This window comes from Lonchura striata, chromosome 7 (assembly GCF_046129695.1).
Source record: "Lonchura striata isolate bLonStr1 chromosome 7, bLonStr1.mat, whole genome shotgun sequence".
NCBI classification, from domain to species: Eukaryota; Metazoa; Chordata; class Aves; order Passeriformes; family Estrildidae; genus Lonchura; species Lonchura striata.
Genome location: NC_134609.1, coordinates 25,874,744 through 25,893,651, shown reverse-complemented (window position 1 = coordinate 25,893,651; position 18,908 = coordinate 25,874,744). Strand labels below are relative to the sequence as shown.

The 18,908-nt window shown below is 38.2% G+C and overlaps 1 protein-coding gene across 1 annotated transcript; it reads right to left on the bottom strand.

Moving 5' to 3' along the window:
- Positions 1-5,102: 5,102 nt before the first annotated feature.
- Positions 5,103-16,708, bottom strand: LOC110474113 (pancreatic lipase-related protein 2). Its single transcript, XM_077784711.1, is given in 12 exon segments — positions 5,103-5,367; positions 5,943-6,111; positions 7,110-7,221; positions 7,833-7,962; positions 9,230-9,345; positions 11,583-11,705; positions 11,795-11,914; positions 12,649-12,757; positions 13,261-13,395; positions 14,280-14,405; positions 15,383-15,537; positions 16,660-16,708. Coding segments are annotated over 12 exon segments (1,485 nt in total). The 3' UTR covers positions 5,103-5,226.
- Positions 16,709-18,908: the final 2,200 nt, after the last annotated feature.

Below are 18,908 nucleotides of genomic sequence, written 5' to 3'. Positions count from 1 at the left end.
TGAGTCTACCTTCATTGACTGGAAGATGGAGATTTGGCAGCAGTTATGGGACACATCTGCTCAGAGCAATGCAGCTCATTAGACAGGTCTGGGGAGGAATGAGTTTGGGGAGCCAAGGAAGGACATCTGCCCTCACGTGCCTTGGGTCAAAATTCTGGCATGTAACTCAAATGCAAAGCAGCCACTGAAACTGGTGCCTCTGTTTATGATGAGACACCTTCAGAATCTGATGGCCATCTTTGTGTGGTGATCAGACCCCTCTGAAACATTTTTAGGGGACCAGGATTTCTGGATACACTCAAATATTTTGCTGTTATTTCCACAGAGTTAGTCTTTGTGCGTGAGTGCTGAAACAGTGCCACTGAGTTTCACTATCTGTGTATTTCAGAGAGTGTTTTTAATGAAAATGGTGGGATTAAATTAATGTAGGCTAGTACAACAAATCAGAATTAAAAGCAAAAGTAATTTCTAAGCCACGTTGTAGGCTTTTTGAGGTGTAGCTCCTTTTAGGAATGGTAATTTTTTCTGGGCCTGTTTCTATATCTTAAGAGGAAAACAGATTTTAATGGGCAGGAAGAAGAGTCTGGCTTTTGCAGCTGCCTCTGACAATGTGCAAGTGAACACATCCAGTGGTTTTATAAATGTCAGCCTGAAAATTATCAAGGCCATAAATCCTTTTTGGTAGCAGTGGCATTCACATAGGTAGGAAAAAGAGAATCAAAACACTCATTGAGAATCATGTTCTCCAAAGGAATCTCAGAAACTGTTTCAAGTGCAGCAATATATAAATTACTTTATGGCTTTCATAGAAGGATAAGTGTACCAAACTGTAAAAGCAACATTTTTCTTGCCCTCATTTCAATTTTAGATTGAAGATGGCTAATGAATTTCATAGCTTGGATGGAGGTCATCTGGAAGTAGCTTTGTGTATTCCTTCCTCTAAAGAATTGCTAATATGTATAGACAAAGACCACTCAGCTCATTGGAGAATCTTACCTGCAGTATTTGAGTGGCAGAGCCAAGAATAAGAGATGTGCTTCATGTTTCTATTGTTTAACTCCAGTATTTTCTTTCTGGTCAAGTGAACAAAATTTAAATTGAATTGAGACAAGCCAAATTTACCTTAGTGTATCCTTTCCAGTATCACACAGCAGCAAATAAAATAATGTTTTGGAAGTTATAAATATTTATGATTTTCCATAATACCTGCTGGCTGTTAATTAAATCACTCAAAGCAAGCAAAGCTCATATTAACTATAGGTTTTGTGAGCTGGAGATTTATGGAGTATAGTATTTGAAGCAAATAGCACTAGAAAATGGAGTTTTAGATCAAATGATGTGGGTAACCCAAGGCAGAGGGGAGTCCTCAGGGACAGCCAGATTTTCTTTACAAGTAATGGGCAGAATTAAAGGGAAGAGGTTGAAGTCCATTATTCTGAATTCTATATGCTATATATGCTATGTTAATAGTATTAATATCTCCTATTAATGCTAGAGTATTGAACTTATTTGAATTAATCAGGTGAGATGAAGGGAATAACTATAGATTTGCCTTGGAAATGGAAAGGCAGATGCTAACCCTGAATATGTATTTTTGATAAAAGCATGGCTCTGAACAGCTCACCTACAACCCAGTGGCTCAGAACAAAGCTAATCCTCTAGAGCTCTGAACTTGGCCTCAAGCTTTCCTAGAGCCATAAAAAAAAGGAAAAAGCTCTGGGATGACACCACTGCCAGCCTGTATTTTCACATATTGCTTATGCTTCCAGTGTTGCAAGACCCTTGTGGCAGCTGGGAGAGGTTTGTGTTCCTCAGCACAGCAACGTGGGCGTGCTCTGTTTGTGCAAGGGCTGGTGATGAGACATGTTCTTTCTGGAAGTTTTTATATCCTTGATATTTGAAGATAAAGATCATTGGCTCTGTCTGGAAATTTGCCACAGCAATAGATTTGGGCATGCTATCAACTTCTGTTCCCTAATTACTGGAAACAGAGCAACTTAAAGCAGCTTGGAGACTACTTGAAATGAGAAAAGTCCCTGATATTGTGTAATGACAAAAGGAGAATAAGAAAGCCCCAAGTTTTGTAGAGACTCCACCCAGATGGATTTACTGATAGGTCAGTGGCAACCCCAACTCCAGTCAGGTTTGGTTATGGAAGAATAACTCAAATAAATGTTGGGTATGCACAAAGACTTTTGGTTTTGTTTCTGTCCCAGCAGCCTCTCAAACAACTGTTAGACTCAGGGGCTTCACAAAATACTCTGACTGCATTAAAGGCTCAGAAAAATTACCTTCCAAAGTTTTTTTATTTTTGGATCTTCTGTTTAACAGACAGATATTTGAGGATTGGAATATATTGTAGGAAAAAAAAAAGATGAAAGATCAGAAGATCTTGGAAAGCTTATTCCTGCAAATTTCTGGTTATTTTGCAAGGATTTTATCAATGTATTGTCGTGGATTACAGTAGCATGAAAAAAGTCTAAAAAGTCACAGATTAAGGTAGGAGCAAAAGTAGGAAAAGAGAAACTGCCTAATCTGAATGCTGAGGTCTCTGTTTTATTCCTATTTAGTTAATTTCTATTATTGTTGCTATTTTAGTTCTGGGTTTACAAACATTTAGGAGGGGAATTTTGATAGGCTGTGATTTTGGAAAGAGGAGAAACTACTGTGCTATGCAGTATTTTATTTTTATCAGAGAATTCTGACAAAAACGGCCCTTGTCCCTTCAGCACACCTGCACATATGCCTTTAGGACAAACGTCTTTTCTTCCAAAATTATTTTTCTGGTACATATAAAGTACACAAAGATAATGTAGGTGGATCAGATAGTTCATATGTTGGATTGCTAATTACTGCTGCCCATTTTTCCATAAAAGGCTTAAGAGGATTGTTTGTGTAGTTATTTTACGTTACCCCATTGTCCAAAGAGTGCCATGAGAGAGCAAAGTGCCTGGGCTGAAAGCTTCATAATGGCTTTCTTATCAATTTACCTTTGGCATAATTTTTGCAGTGAACACATGTTTAACGAGTATACAATTAAATTTTTATTGTAATTCTGAAGGACTTGGCAAAATATTTAAATAATGTAAAAGATGGAATGAAAATGATATGTTCTTTAAATCCCTGGAGAAATGAGGCATGTTTGATTTCAAAAAGCACTACCTTTCCACATGACAGCCAAACATATGGAGAGCTGTGTCTCACTTGACATTTTAACGATTCAGTTTAAATTGTTCTGAAAGGATGGCTTACCTTGTTTTAAAGATGTGAAAGAATTCGCTGTCCAGAGCTTTGTCAAAGGCAGATGTTCTCATGAAGTATCAAACCCTTGCATTATTTGGACTAGCACCATTAATATGAAATGATAGTATCCAAAGATTTCATACTAGGAAGAATTTTAAATTTTACATATAGACAGAAACAAAGAAGAAGATTATTTGCCACCAGCAACACACAGCTGCTGCCAGTGTGGATTTTTTCACCTTTATCTCTTATCTTGTTCTGTCTAGAAATATATTAGCAAAGGAGGGCAGTGTTGATGTCTACTATACCAAAGAATAAAAATTAACTCAAGAAATAGCATATGACAAGAATGAAAATAGAGCAACACAAGGGTAATAAATTAATGCAATATTCTGGTTTTAGCTGAAAAAGTTGGGTGAGAAAATGCATATTTTTAAGTGGTCTAATCGGCTGTACAACACTTGTAGCACAAGTCAGCAGCCTAAATGAGCTGTCAGTCAGAATGCTGTTGAAATCTATAGCTTAAAATGAAACAAATTGAAACTGGTATTTTTGAAAGAATATGATTTATTATGTTTGATGTTCATAACATTTGATGTTCATTACATCTGTTGTTCATAAAAACATCAAAATAGTTTTTGGAATTGCAAAAGGGGCACAGTCAAGTATGGAGGCAGGAGAGGATGGGCTTTAAAGAAATCTTGAGTCCAACAGGACTTTGTTTCCTTCCTGTGAGGAGTGATGCCTCACATGGCACTGATCACACTGCTTGTGCCATAAAACCCAGTTCCTGCCCCTGCTGCACTGGTTTTTGTGATCAAAATATTTACATTTATTTTGCCTCAGTTCCTGACTGTAAGAAAGGCAAAATAATAGAGTCTCCTTAATTTCTGTAACTCTGGGGCAGAGAGCCATGCATGGTTTATGGAGGATGCTCAAGATGTTATTAATTACCAGTTACAGATATTTCCAAACTGTGTAGAAGTACCTGGGGCTTTTTTATATCTCCAGGGGAGCACAGGAGAGGGAAACCCCTTCTTGCTCAAAAAGGGAATCTTGCCAAGAAGTTTCCTTAAGGGGTAAAGAAGGTTAAATTTCCTGCTCGAGATGGTTTCTGGTCCCACCCTGCTCATGGGGAGATGATAAATCAAGGGTACTGAAGAGTTACTCTGAGAAGGCAGATACCTGATTTATCAAACATCCTGAGCAAGCTCCTTCAGCAAACTTCACAGGAAGTGACAGGGTTCTGACATCTCAAAAGTATTGCTGCATAATTTGAAACACACCTGTTCATCAGCCACATTCAGCCTTGTGTAACACACCAACACCTTTTGGTGAACCAAAAAGCATTCTGGAATAGCTCACCAAAGCATTCTGGAATAGCTGGTTGTCAGGATGGGCCAAAACAGAGTTGCCCAATGTGATTGATACACTTAATTTCTGCACCCAAATGATAAACCTTACATCAGATGTAAAAATCTGTTGCATGCCTCAGCTGGTAATTAAAAAATGAAAGAATTTTTTGTGGGTAGCCTGCATTGAAACAAAGGAACCTTAGCTTATTTTGGCTGATGCTGATAACTCTTAGTGGTCTGGTTTTGCTAATCAGTACAATCAAAATGCTGACAAATTTGGAGTGGCAATGCTAATCCAAATGATGTAGCTCAAATCTGACTTCAGCATTGTCACAAAGGCAAGTAGAGGTGGAAAATTCAGTTTTGTTGGCAAAGAGAAAATAGGTTTTTTTATTGAAGGCTGCCAGAAAATTCAAGTTCCTCAGTAGTACAATAGTTTTGATAAAGGAAATGCATGTTTCAGGTATAGAAAAGAGTCTAGTTGGATATTAGTAACATATGTGTTTTCTGTCATTGTAACCATAGTTCACAGGAGTGTAGCATGGAGAAAAGGTGACAGCACTAACTTGGGAATTGAGCTTTTATGGAGGGCTGGACAAATTTCTCAAGGTCTGTTGAGGGAGCCTTGTCAGTCCTTTGCTGCTGACTGTGGTGTCCTCGTCCAGCTGGTGAGGGTTGCTGCAGGGCTCCAGGCATTCCTGGCCCCCAGCACCGAGCCAGGGCTTGCCACATGCTGGGCTGCACAGCTCCACACCCACAGAACACAGACCTGGGAAGGGGGGAGAGTTTAAGGAAATGTTTGTCAGTAAAATGGGACATTTTCATTGCAGCTAGCCAACATAATCAATGTGAACCCTGGTTTTATTTCATGTTAGGCCAAAGCATAAATTCCAGTAGATTAAAAACATAGAGTGCGTGTTATCAATTTCTTTTTTAAGACTTACTAGTTCATGACTAATTATTAACTTTTAGGATGTGTTTGCCTTTTTGATCAGGCTCCCTTAGCATTTTTATTTGGGACAGGAGCATGCTTTGGAAGGGAATTGCTTCCTCCATTTTTCCCATGTACATGACAGAATGGAGTGGATGCATAAACTGGATTAATTTTGGTTAAAACTAAACAAGAGGTATGTTCCAAAAGTGTGTCTAATGTCCTGCAGATGTCTGTGGCTGCCAGGCCCATTGGCTCATCTGGAGTCAGCATGAAGCACTCTGCCCAGGCAGGTAGTGTTGAACTTTGCAGAGCTGTTTCTGTGTGCTGTGCTGTGTGCCATTGGAGAGCTGGGCACATGAAAATGCAATTTAGGAGGACAACTTCTACCTTTACATCATTAGATTATGTACTTACATATTCCCGTTTTCCCCAGATATTATTCGGACTTCTTCAGCTCCCATGCAGCCTCTGTCTGCATGACCTACTTGCTTTTTCCAGAGAAACTCAACTTTTGAAATGTTCCCAGAAATTTCTGTATCAATGTAGTTCAAGTATGTGTTGCCTGGTTTGAGAGTTCCCCTGCCAGAAGAAAAGCACAGAAGTGATACTCAATGTTCTACACAAACGAGGGAGAAAAGAAAACTTGGCTATGGGCAGTAAGGGAGATGAGCTGAGGGGTGCTGTGAGAGCTGGGGCTTTGACAACTGCTGTTAGAATTTTATGAACCTTTTTTATAGGTTTGATGAAGTTCCTGTGCCTTTCAGGATGAAAAAATACTTATCAATTAGCACAGCCTTTGTCAGTATTGCCGTGATTTATTCTATGCATTACTTTTGAAAAATAAGATCTTGAAATAACTTCAAGTCAAAAAGTTGTCTCAGTATTTCTGGTTGCTCTCAACCATGAAGGAAATTGAAAATTATAGTTTACATTTGTGCCTTCTGTGCTATCACTGTTCACTCTAACAGAACACACACCACAATGTGACATTAACATTGAAATTATCTGTGGGTTTATTGCTGCAGTGGTATTTATAACTAAAGGTACTCCTGGCACAGACTAGTAATGGGGCTGTGTTCAAACACAGGAGGTTGGTTTTGTAATATTGAAGCTGGGTTGCTGACCAGCATCTGTTTATTGAGATTTAAATTCACATTTACTGGAAAAGGCCAGGCTGAGTGGATGGGAATCCCATATTCCAGCACAGTTCATGGGCAAGCTGCAACTTTCTTATTCACATATTCCTCAGAGGAGGGGATAATCACTGAGCTCTTTGTCTTTTCAGAGATCACCAAATCATATCTGAGTCCAGCAGCAGCCACAGAGCTCTTGTCCATTTTGCTATGCTAACATCAGCCTCAGAAAACAAAAGAAAATACAGAGCAAGAGGGACCAGCAAACATATTTTTACCACAGTCTGCAGCACAGGGAACTTCCAACAATTATTAGCTGCTTTTTTTACCAGTGTAAATCATAGACCACAGAGAACAAGATGACACATGTAAAATAAAGCTGTGTATAAATTCCACGTGCTAAAAGCAATAGAGCCACATTTCCAACAGCCACATTAAACTTACTTGTCAATGGTATATTTTTTTCTGAACCCATTAGTTCCAGTCAAGGCTATATCTATATTTCCCTTCATGGTTTCTGTTGCACATACTTTGACATGTATCTCTTTTCGCCAGCCTTGGAAAGCAAAATCAAATGGATTACAGCTGTAAGGAGATTTCTTTCCTAAAGGCTAAATTTCTTACATGTTTCAGTGTCTCTAAGAGAGAGAAAAGGATTGCACAAACACATTTATAAGCAAAAAACACTTGTGATAAATTGCAGTTCATTTATGAATTTTCCTATTTCCCCAGTCCTGTGGCTATTTCTACATTAATCACAACTAAGACTGCATTTCTTATTGCTCCCTGCCATTTTGACTTGATGAGCGGCTAAAATATCCTGAAATGCTCTAGTTTTATAAATTTTGCCAATAAAAACAATACAACATTTTAAAATTTGAAATTATGCACTTCCAGCAAAAAGTCCTCCCTGGTTCCAGCTTATATAATTTTTGAATCCATCATGTAATAACCAAGTTTAACCCAAAGGTGAGCATCATTTGATCTGTTTTTACAATTATCTCAGCCTTCCAAAATAATCCTGGTACTGCATGTTCCTAACACCTAAAATTCTAGATGTTTTATTGAGTGTAACTCATTAACTGCAGCAGCTCTGCAGAAGTGTAAAGTCCTTTTTCACACATAATTCGTTGCCACTTTAGAATACACCACAAAATGAGCACTTACGAGCATATGGAGGGGAGGACCCTGTGTTTAAATAAACTTTTTGATGTTCTTTTTCAGTTTTATGTAAAAACTTATCAGCATAATGACCCATCAGCGGGCATCCTTCTTCTGGACATGGAAAGCAGTCTCCCTGGGGGGAATATAAAAATGTGCCTTATAAGATATCATCTATTTTAATCTCACTTTTTAAATTTTAGGAAATTAGGATATTTCGGCTTTTTCCTTTTTTTTTTTTTTTGGTTTGGAGTTTTTTAGGTTTTTGCTTCTCAGTTCAGATGACATCTTCAGTATTTATCAAAGTGGCTGAAAAAGGAGTTGAGGTGGTCAGTCATCTTATTTCATCTTGTTGAAAATCAGAGAGAAAGAGGTTGGAAATATGATCTAATTATGACCTAAGACTTATGGTCTTGCAGGGACCATAAATAAATACCATAAAGAGTGTTGTGCCTTGCTACCTGGTCTGTAAAATCCAGGTAATATATTCATCTTTTATAGGGTCCGCTGGAAGGTTCTCTGCTGGTTATAGCATGGTTAACTATGTTTCCAAGGGAATCTGGCTGAATATCTCACTCATATGGTAAAAATATTTATGTTTAGGAATACTGGAATTTAGGAATTTAGGAAGGTTGGGCTTTCCCATCACACTGTGACATGAAATAACTCACACATGCACACTAGATGAAAAAGAGGGAAGAAAAGAGGAAATTTATTTCTGACTCAGCAATATACAGAATTCTAAAAGTAACTGTGGATTGGAGGATGAAATTGCCACCTCTCCAACCACACTGGTCAAACTAACAGTCCATCAATTCTTTCCTCCTACAAAGGAGAATGCAAGACAATCATTGTTTATATGAACAGTGTGTGAGAACTCCAATAGAAATATATAAACATCCAAAGGCAAAAAAAAATTTTAGAAGAACTTTGAAACTTTTAAAATAACAAAACAACACTTTCCATTTGGGATTTGTTCTGTCAGCCCTTTATCCTTTATTCCCATGCAGAGCTTTAATGAATTTAATCTATCTACACAGATCAGACTTTGACATCCATTTAAAAAAGGTAAGAAAAGATAAGCATGAAAGCAGATTAAATGCAGTGGGAAAAAATAGCTCTGCTGTGTTTAGGTAGTTCAGTTTTGATATGTGGGAGGTTCTGCTCAAACTGGTATTAATGGACCTTTGGCTATTTATGTATTTGATGAAAAAAGGCTACATGATCATCATCACTTCTCTATTGTGAAATTGTTTGGGTTTGGGGACGGTCTGAGTGAAGGTGCTCAGTGGTTCTGAATGTGCCCATATCCCCTGAGCCCAGTGTAGAACTTGTCCCAGAAATTATTAAAAGAAGAAGGGCAGGGCTATAGAGCATCAGATAAATCCAGACCTGGTACTTACCAACACAAACTGTCGGTATGTGTCACACTGATACCCCACAAATCCATCTGGAGTGATGATGCTCTCAGCATAATACCTGAGACTTCTTTTATGTGCACATCCAAAAGATCCATATGCTGGGCAGAAAAAAAAAAAAAAAACAACCAACCCAAAAGTACCCCAACATGTAAAAAAGTGATTAAAGCAATACATTAATGTAAAGTCCATGTCAAAGAAACATTCTGGGGTCTCTTTTCCTCAAAAACACTTGCATATTTAGTGATGTCTCAGGTAAAACAAATAGCAATGATTAAAAGACATTTAAATTGTGAATTATTTGGTTTTGTAGTAAGACTGTGTACTTATGCCTACATATATTATTTTCTGTTGGAAATAGGTAGTTTTTAACAGAGGTGGAGATGCACAAGGTGAAACAAGAAGCATTTGGGAGTATTTACCTTTGATATTTTAAAGATTAGAATATTTCATAGCTATGGTTTTTGTAAAGCATACAATAGTTACAATGAAGTAGTTTTCCTTACAGTTATCACAACGTGGTATTCTGTAAAATCAGTTTCCACTAATTTCTAGAATTAAAGGTAATTTTAGCAATTATTATCAATTCTGAGGCTTTTGGTGTTTTTAAGCACTAGGAAATCTGCAGTCATTTGATAGCAATTCTGTGAAATCCTCTGGAAAGCAGGATATTTGGCAGTGTGTCCTTGATTTTGTCAAAACTCTTTGAAGCAAGTACTTTTTCCCATCAGACTGAAATTTATAAGCAGCCAGTAAGGAAAGAAGAAAATGCTATTTGGGTTATATTTACATGTCCCTTACAGCAAATGTTGTCTTCCTTGATTCTGAGGTCTCTTCTGTATCAAAAATCCATATACTAAAGTTAGATTTTTTTGTATAAAAATGGGCTTTATTCCACTTCAGCATGTGGTGGGGACTCACAAACCACAGGGGAATCTGCAAGGCACTGAAGTAGTTGCAAGCTATCACAGGTTGTAATGAAAGGAAAATTTCCCTTAATGGCAATATTTATGCATCTTAAAGATAGACCAGCCGGTGTTGACCAGTTGACACATTGTTCTTTCCATAAGGAAAGAAAAGAAAACCCACATTAAAATCTCCCTGAAAAGCACTTGTTGGCTGTTTTTCTTGGAAATAATCTGCATCATCAAGGCTTCCTGATTATGTTTTCTTAGTAGCTCCTTCTTTAATTCAGAAGGGTTTGTGCTTTTAAACCCTCAGCTCTTACAGCTGGCTCAATTTATGTTAGTGGCAAATTCACTTAACACCTATAGTCTTTCTACTGCATCAAAAAACTATAGGGAAAAAGTCACTAAATATTATTTCTAAAGCACTTCATGCATAAAACCACTACAGAAATGTAAACATTAGCAAACAATAGAAAGGTTACCAAAGTAAGGTTTAACCCAGAGGAGGGAGTTAAGGCTGTCTCTATTTTTAAGATCTGCTTCAACAACCAACTCCATATGCTTGTATTCAATAGAGATGAGTTTCTCCTTCAAGACAAAACATTGCAAAGAAACTTGTGAAATGTCTCTGGAATTTTTTTTTTTTTTATTTAAATACAGACATTTTTATGCATTCAAATTGGAAAGTGTTATTGTTCCAAGTGACTTTGGCACAGCCAGCTTTCAGTTCTCTTTGTTACTTAGTTCTCAACCAGTTGTAAGGGAGAGCATTTTTGAAAGCAAATTATTTAAGTAGTGGTAGGGATTTCAAACCATTTAGCTGTGAATAACAGATGTTCTCATTTCTGTAGGTTAGGATCAGAAGACAGGACTTTGTGGATCTATTGTAGTGGATCCCGGGGTAATTCTGATTAACTGCCCAACTTCCTTTGAAGAACTACTAATGGAGCAGTCATTTTATAATCTTTTATATTTCTGACCTTGGGCTGTTCCCTTTGAAGAGACTAAAGCTAGATGGCATGCATGAATCCCACTAATATTGGGAGTAGTATCTTCCTAGGGAGAAGGAGAGCTCAGATTTTAAAATACTCATTTTTGGATTATCCATTAATGAAATTTTACTAGTCCTTCATGTGAAGAATTCCCACTGAGGTCAGCCTCTCAGCACAGTGATAGGGTCTTAGAAAGCTTGTGATGCACAATTTTGCATACTTTAACTGAAGTTTTCATCTAGAATTTGCCTTGTTTAGTACAAAAGAAAATTGGAGGGTATTTCAGAGACAGTTTAATGTTCTGTTTTTGAGCATTGTCTCCTTATTCCAAATCTGAGCTATATATAGATCCTACCTTATCCTAACCTTTGTTTCTAACTTATAGTGAGGTATTGTTGTAACCTATAATGAGGTATTTCTTCTTTAAAATATATTTACCTCTCATCAGGTCATTGATATCCCGGGTTGCAGGAGGTACACGAAGCTGGCTGCATCCTGGCATCCTCTTCCCACCATTTGGGTAAAAATCCAGGTGGCCACAAGTCTGAAGAATCCCTGGAGCTGAAATGCACAATAGATTCTGGCAGATCACTCCTAGGTGTTCTGTAGCCAACCTGTGTGCCAATAGCAGCCTTTAAATGAAAACTTACCAAAGTCAAAGAAAAGATGACCAGCATGAGTATGAATTATATCAACAAATTTTGCATCTGAAGGATCCAGCCTAACCATTGTGGGAGTGTACTGGAAAAGGGGCCCAGCTGGATCCAAACCTAAATGAATGGAGATAATGAGTAAATAATGCTATATGTATATCACCACCTACAGGTTATGTATGCTATATATGTGATTACATTTCTGCCTTTACATCAAAAAAAAATCCATTTTGTGGTCCACAGCTAAAAAATAGGCAAGGTATTAATAGAAAGCTGCCTGAAGGTATTGGAGCACAGTAAAATGCTGATGGCTGCTTGGCTTACTTTTGGGAACAATGATATAAGAAGAGATTTGGTTTATTTGGATTCTTTCATTATTTTATTGAAAAATATGAAATCTTCATATGTTTCTCTGAGCACATAGATTTATTTATGAATTTTTATTTGGCAAGAAGGCTATTTTTATTTCCAGAATATCTTGGTTGAAAATGGTATCCCTTCACTTCAATGTCAGTGAGGTCTCTTTGGAGATAAAGAAACACAGCTCTGACCCCAGTTTCCCTGAGTTGCTCATGTGACTGCTCACAGTGCGCATGCCTTAGACAAAGCAATGTCTATGCAGAGAAAATAACTGACTGGGGGAGAAGGAAAGCATAAAATAGTGAGTTTTTAACAAAAAAAAATATATGAATGTGTCATGCCTTGTGTGCCACCATGCTGGCTGGACACCGTTATTTATGACAAACCAGCAGATTGCATTCTGTATTGTGTTTACAAAGCAGCAATGATTCTTCAGTTCTCTTAACTTGTGTGAAAATGTCAAGTTTTATCAGCTGAAATAGCTGCAGTACCTGTTATTCTTCCAATGCCAGGCTTCCTCCTCCCTGCCTCCCCTGCAACGTGTGCTCCAAGGCTGTGGCCGATGAAATGGATGTTGGCAGGAGAGTAGCCGTATTCTTTCTGTGAAGGTTTATGGAAAGGAGAAAAAACCAGTGTGGGTATACAAGCCAGTGACACTGCAGCATGTCCCCATGAGTGCTAGGACATGGCCAGGTAACTGGGCAGTGAAGATGAGTGTCCTGGTGGGATGTCACAGTTCTGGGTGATGGGATCTCCACTTTAAAGAGAAGCAATTCCCCAGTCATCCCTCTTCTCTTCATTTTTAGGCTGTTCATGGCTATTTACCATCTTATCCCACTACACTAAAACTAGGGGATTTAATTTTTCATTTCAGATTTTCAAACCTTTTGAACTGCTAAAAAGTCATGTTAGTTTTTCAAAGTCAATTATGACACTAAAGCAGGTATTTTCATTTGTGTGGGATTAAAGCCCTTCGATAACATTTGCACCTGCTTTACTGGGTATTTCTTGTTCTTCCTGGCTCTATTGAATTAAATCTAAAGGTGCCACTTTGACCACCACGTTTTATGTGGACTGTGCACATTCCAGGGATATTTTTTTACCTCGAGGAAGTTCACCAGGTACTCCAGCTCAGCCCCCACAATGCGGACATTGTTGACGGCGTCCGTGTACAGACCACTGGAGCCGTCCCTCCAGTCTGTCAAAATGCAGTTCACATCTTCAGAGTGAAACATGAACTGGTGGAGAACAGGAAAAGAGCAGAGAAGGGAACAGGCATTAATTACAATTGTAGCAGGGCATATGTCAACTGTATTTTGTTTTGTTTCTGTGACTGGTGATGACACATCTCTAGGAATTCCTACTGATTCTCAAGATCAACACAAGGAGGCAGAGTGGAACCAGAGATTAGAGGACACTCACAAGCTTCCTTCAGCTTTTTTTCCATTCCAAATGCCTTGGTTGGCTCTAAGATACCAACTTCTCTTAATTACAGTACCAAAATAGGTCCAAGCTTTATTCTTCTTTTTTTTTTTTTTTTTTTTTTTTTTGCTTACATCATCTAAAAGAATTCTCAAATTTGTGCTTGAATTGTTCAGACCTGAAATTCACACATTATAACCAAAATATTCTATTTAAGCACTTCTGCCAATAGAACTTGCTGATTTTGTATTTTATTCTGAAACAATTTCATTTTTGAAATGTGCCAGAGTGGAATGAAACCAATCTGCAGAACAAAGCCTTTTGGTTTTATTAGATCAAATGTGTCACTCAAACTGACACGCTTATTTTGACATTTTGCTGAGGTGAGAAAACTCACTCTTTCCCCCCCACTTTATTATTGGCAAGGAATTGAAAAATCAATTTATTATGGCTTTCCCTGTGGAGGTGAATGCAGCAAAAGGGCATTAAGCAGAAAGCTGAAGTGCACTGTACTCATAGGCAGGAACAAGACAGTGGTTGTGTAGGACCGGGCTTCGTTCTGACTTTTGTGCTCCTTACATATCCCCTGAATTAATGAGAGAACAGAGGTGTAAATTTTACATGGGGATTTTAATCCAGATGTGAATATTTAGACTTTCAAACACAAGCCAAATGATGGTTAAACACTAGTTGTACCCACCCTGCATATGCTTGTTATCCAGGGGAGATCTGCTCCAGCAAGGTGGCCGTGTATAATGAAACGAGTTTTCCTGTGCGCCCGGAAATTCGAAGTTTTTATAGTTGAAGGATTTGTAGCTGAAATTCTCTGTGCCAAAAGAACCAAACAACCAACAAACACAACAAGGATGTGACTGTTCCATCCCACTGTACATTTTGATAAAGGGCAGAGTGCCCCAATGGTTAAGGCATAGTTCTAGACCTAGAAGAGATGGGTCTTATTTCTCATTCCTAAACTGCTTTTTGAATTTCAATTAATCACTTAATCACTTCAACAAATGCTTCACTTCCTCTGGTTAACTGAAGTAATGATACTGGCATCTTCTGCACAATGCTTTGTGATATACTGGTACAACATGCCATGCAAGTACAAGATTTTATCTAACTTGGCAATAGAAATGCAAAGATAGCATCTTCTGCAAGGTATTATGTGGTTGACTTTGAAACTATAGCTATTTTTCTTTCTTTTTTCCTTTGAAGATAAGACCTTAATTGCTTCATTTATATTTTATGGGAAAGCCCACCAGGCTTATAAATTCAGAGGCTGTAGGTATTTTGGTGTGCATTGAGAAAGTAGACATTATTTTCTTTTAAAGAAATTCCGAGTACTAACTCTTATGTATTTTTTGTTATGATTTTGTTGATTTAAAAGGGGGATGTCATGCACTAACTAGCAAACATATCACCTTCAGTGAAAGACTGATTTGTTAAAACCTCATAGACCCTCTCTGCTGGAGGAGTTGGACTTGTTCTGAAGTGACTTAATAAACACCTCCACTGATTGTGACTGCCATTTATATAAAACCCTTTAATTCTGAAGCCTTTTACGTGCAATAACTTGTGTTAGAGGGCTGTGATTAATATGTTGTAAATATACCTGGCTCCTCAGTGAGCTGAAATGAGGAAAAAGGAAAAAAGATGGAAGAAAATTATCATGTGTCTAATATAGAATTGGAGGTTCTCCCAGCAGTCATGTGAGCAAAATATGTGAGAAAGGAAACTGTTCCTACAATTTATTGAATGTATTGTACACTGTCAGTATTTAAAAACAAAGCATTTTCTTACTTGGTGTTTCACCATGTTATCTCTGGTGTAAAGAAGGAAATTTGTGTTCACAGCATCTGGAGAGCTGGGCAAGCCTGCCAGTTGTCTCCCTGGGATCCCAGCCCATGGGGGGCTGTCTGAAAAGCATCCAAGCCTCTTGTAGCAAACTTCCCTTCCTGGGGCGCACAAAGAACAAGAGATTTGTGTTCTGGACATGTCACAGATTCTGTACCCGAAGCTGTCAGTAGAGGGTTTACACCAGGAAAGCCAGACAAGCCTGATTTGGATAAGGATGGAACTTCTGAGCATTTTTCATTAAGTTGTGCTTGGGTGTTTTTGCAGCAAGGACTTGAACTTCAGGAGTGCTTCCTGCTGCAAACAGAGCCTGGAGCTCAGCCTGGTGAGCTCAGGATCTGTTTGCTTGAACATGTTGTTAAACACAGCCCTTGGAAGAGGACAATAAAATCTTGATCCAGGGAAGAAATCAGCTTTTGCTGTCAGCACAGAGTAGTCCTTTAAATCAGCCCTAAACTCCAGGGATTATCTAAATTGTTATTTCTTGTGCAACAGCTCATAAGGGAGCAAAAAGAAACGAAAACATTAAAAGAAATACTTCTGGTTGCTCCACAACAGGCATTAAACATCTCCCTTATTTTTTTAATCACCATAAGATTTTAATGGAAGCAATAAAGTGGAATTTGAGTGGAAGCTTAGAGCAAAGCACAGCCTCAGGATGTGTGGCCTGTGCCTGAAGGACCAGTTTCACAATTTCTATTGTGCCTTTAATACAGTAATGGTGCAAATATGACATGCAGGTGTTGCCATTAATTGTCATCATTCCACACTGTTATAGCACAACAGTTGTGAAATCCCAAGAAATTTTTATTGCTATTAAAAAGTCCATTCTTTCTTATCATTAAAGAGGTATTTTGGTCCAAGACTATGTTCTTGTTCCCTGCGTAGCAATGAGAAGAGTAGGTGCCCAGGCTCTCATTATCAGGGTTGTAGCTACCATGAATGAGTTGAGGGTAGGAAATGTTCTGGAAGAATTTCAGTATCAATTTGCATATAAAAATACCTTTCTGATTCCCATTCTGTTTACTAGCTACAAAAACTTTTACAGAATTAAAAAGTAATGAGTTAAATGTGGGAAAGACATGACATGACTCAGTGGACCTAATAAAGAATTATGTTAAATGCATCCCAATGAACAGGTTTTTTTTCTAGAATATAGATATCCTAGTATAAGCTGCACATAAGTTTTACTCTTTATAGAACTCATTCATTATATGTCTCACCTCTGGCTGCATTGAGAAGAAGAAGAGTAATGATCCATACTGCAAGCATCTGAAGTGCATAAGAACACAATTCAAACAAAATTGAAATTAGAATCTGGAATTCACCTAAGGGTTCCTTTAACCCCTCGAAACTCAGTACTTTGGAAATTTACTGAGTTAGATCCAAAAAAAGCAGCTCTTCCTCAAAAATAGTAAGGTTTCAAAAAATAGCTTTGGGATTATTTCTGTTTGCCATGGAGATTTTGCATGATCAGGATATCCTTTAGGAATCCTTAAAGATCATCTTCCTGTCCTTGACAAACAGAAATATTTTTTCTCTGTAGAGCTGCAGTTTATGGGCATGCAAATTAAATTCTTACAGGATTTGCATCAACACATTACTGCCTGAAATTTATCCTAGGATTTCATAGAAAAGTTACTCACAGACCTGCCATCAATTATTGCATTAAAAAAAAAAAAAAACAGCAAAATTAACTTGTGCTTATAAATCATATAGATGGTCTTGAAAACTCATTTTGATCACTGCTATCAGCCATGCATGCTTATCAACCCTTATCTGCCTGATCACTTAATCACCAGCTGATAGGCAAGCACAGGGGTAAATGGAACCCATCATTTACTCCAAGGTGGAGCATGGAAAGTACAGTCTCACTACTACCATGAGTGTATATTCAAAGGAAAATAGATAATTCTTAAAAAATCTAATGTCATGCCCAGATCATCTAACCAGTGTTGCACAGGCAGAGCCCTGCATCCCCTGAAATCCATAACACACTGTTAGGAGCAAAGAGTTCATCCTGTGAAATCAAGTGCAGGTCCAAGAGCGTCCTGCTTCCACCTCCTCTCCTCCAGCCACTCACCACACACCTTACCCCTCATCACCATGATCCTTATTTCATTTCCTTTAGATGTTCTTGGCTCCAGAGCATCCCATTTTACCTTGGCAAGGCTCAGAGCAAGTTCTCAGGGTCAACCTCTCAGTTGCTCGTGGCAAACCTTGCAGAAGCTCTTTGAGGAGCCTGGAGGGAAGCAGGAGAGCTCTGTGCCTGCCCTCCAAGGACACGTGGCAGAGGGATGCTCACCCTCTGCTGCTCCACAATGCTTGGATTCCCAGTTGCATCTGTCGCTGTGTTGGGTAATGCCAAAAGAGATCTCCCTCTGTCAACCTCCATCAGAGATAACGCCGACCAGGTCCAACCAGTTGCTGTGTGACTCCACCCACTTAATGCAAAGTTTCAAACAGGCTGTTATTGTCCTCCATTGGTTATTATTTTTCAAGCTAAAAATTGCTGGGAAGTGTGATGTAAACACTGAATAAACAGAAAGCCTTTCAGGATCACCTCGGTGCGATGCTGAGTTGAGATCGTGACTTGGGCAGAGCCCCCATCCTTTGCATTCCAGCCCTCAGCTTTGCTAGCAAAACTAATCTTCCTGGAACTGATCCCTGTCCTTAATAACTTACAATCTTAGCAAAATTCTCAAATTTGTGTTTGATATCTAAGTCTACTGTTGCAACATGAAGACACACACAAAGTGTTTTAGGATGAGCTAGCATGTGTTTGTAGGGTTCAAACTGTCACTTGAGAAAATACAGAAAGAAGTATGAAAAATTATAAAAAAATTAAATGGCTTAGGCTGTCAATTGTTGTTTGTTCATCTTGTAGATCTCTTATCTCTAATTTTGCTACCAGATGAATTACCTGACTTTACTTTGAAAAGGTGACAGAAATGCTTTTAAAGAGAGGATAATAGTTCCTGGGGCAGATTGTCACCACATTCAATCACCATGAATCTTCATAATTAAATTGTATTAATTGCAGTAATTTTATTTTTTAGTGTTTTGATAATGATGTCATTTCACATAGTGCTATATTGTTGTTATACTATTATATTCACGTTTCTGATCAGAATTCCCTAGAAATCTTTCTTCCTGTAGGTGTATGTGGGGCTTCTCCTACCTAAATGATTCCATAGTTCTGTGTAGCACAAATGAAAAACCTGCATCTCCACATTTTAAAGTTAAACCCTTTAAGTAAAAGGGTGACTACTGACACCTCCTAAGACAGGGGTGTACAGGAAGGGGAGACTCCCTTTTGGTATAATCCTTTCCACTGACTGATGAGTTATTCCATATCTAGCACACACAAATATGAACTGGGTTAAAGTGATTCTTACAAATGCTAGGTACAAAAGCATTTTCAAGGTTTTCCATTTTTTTTTTTTATAAAGCTAGCCTTGAAAGGTTGATT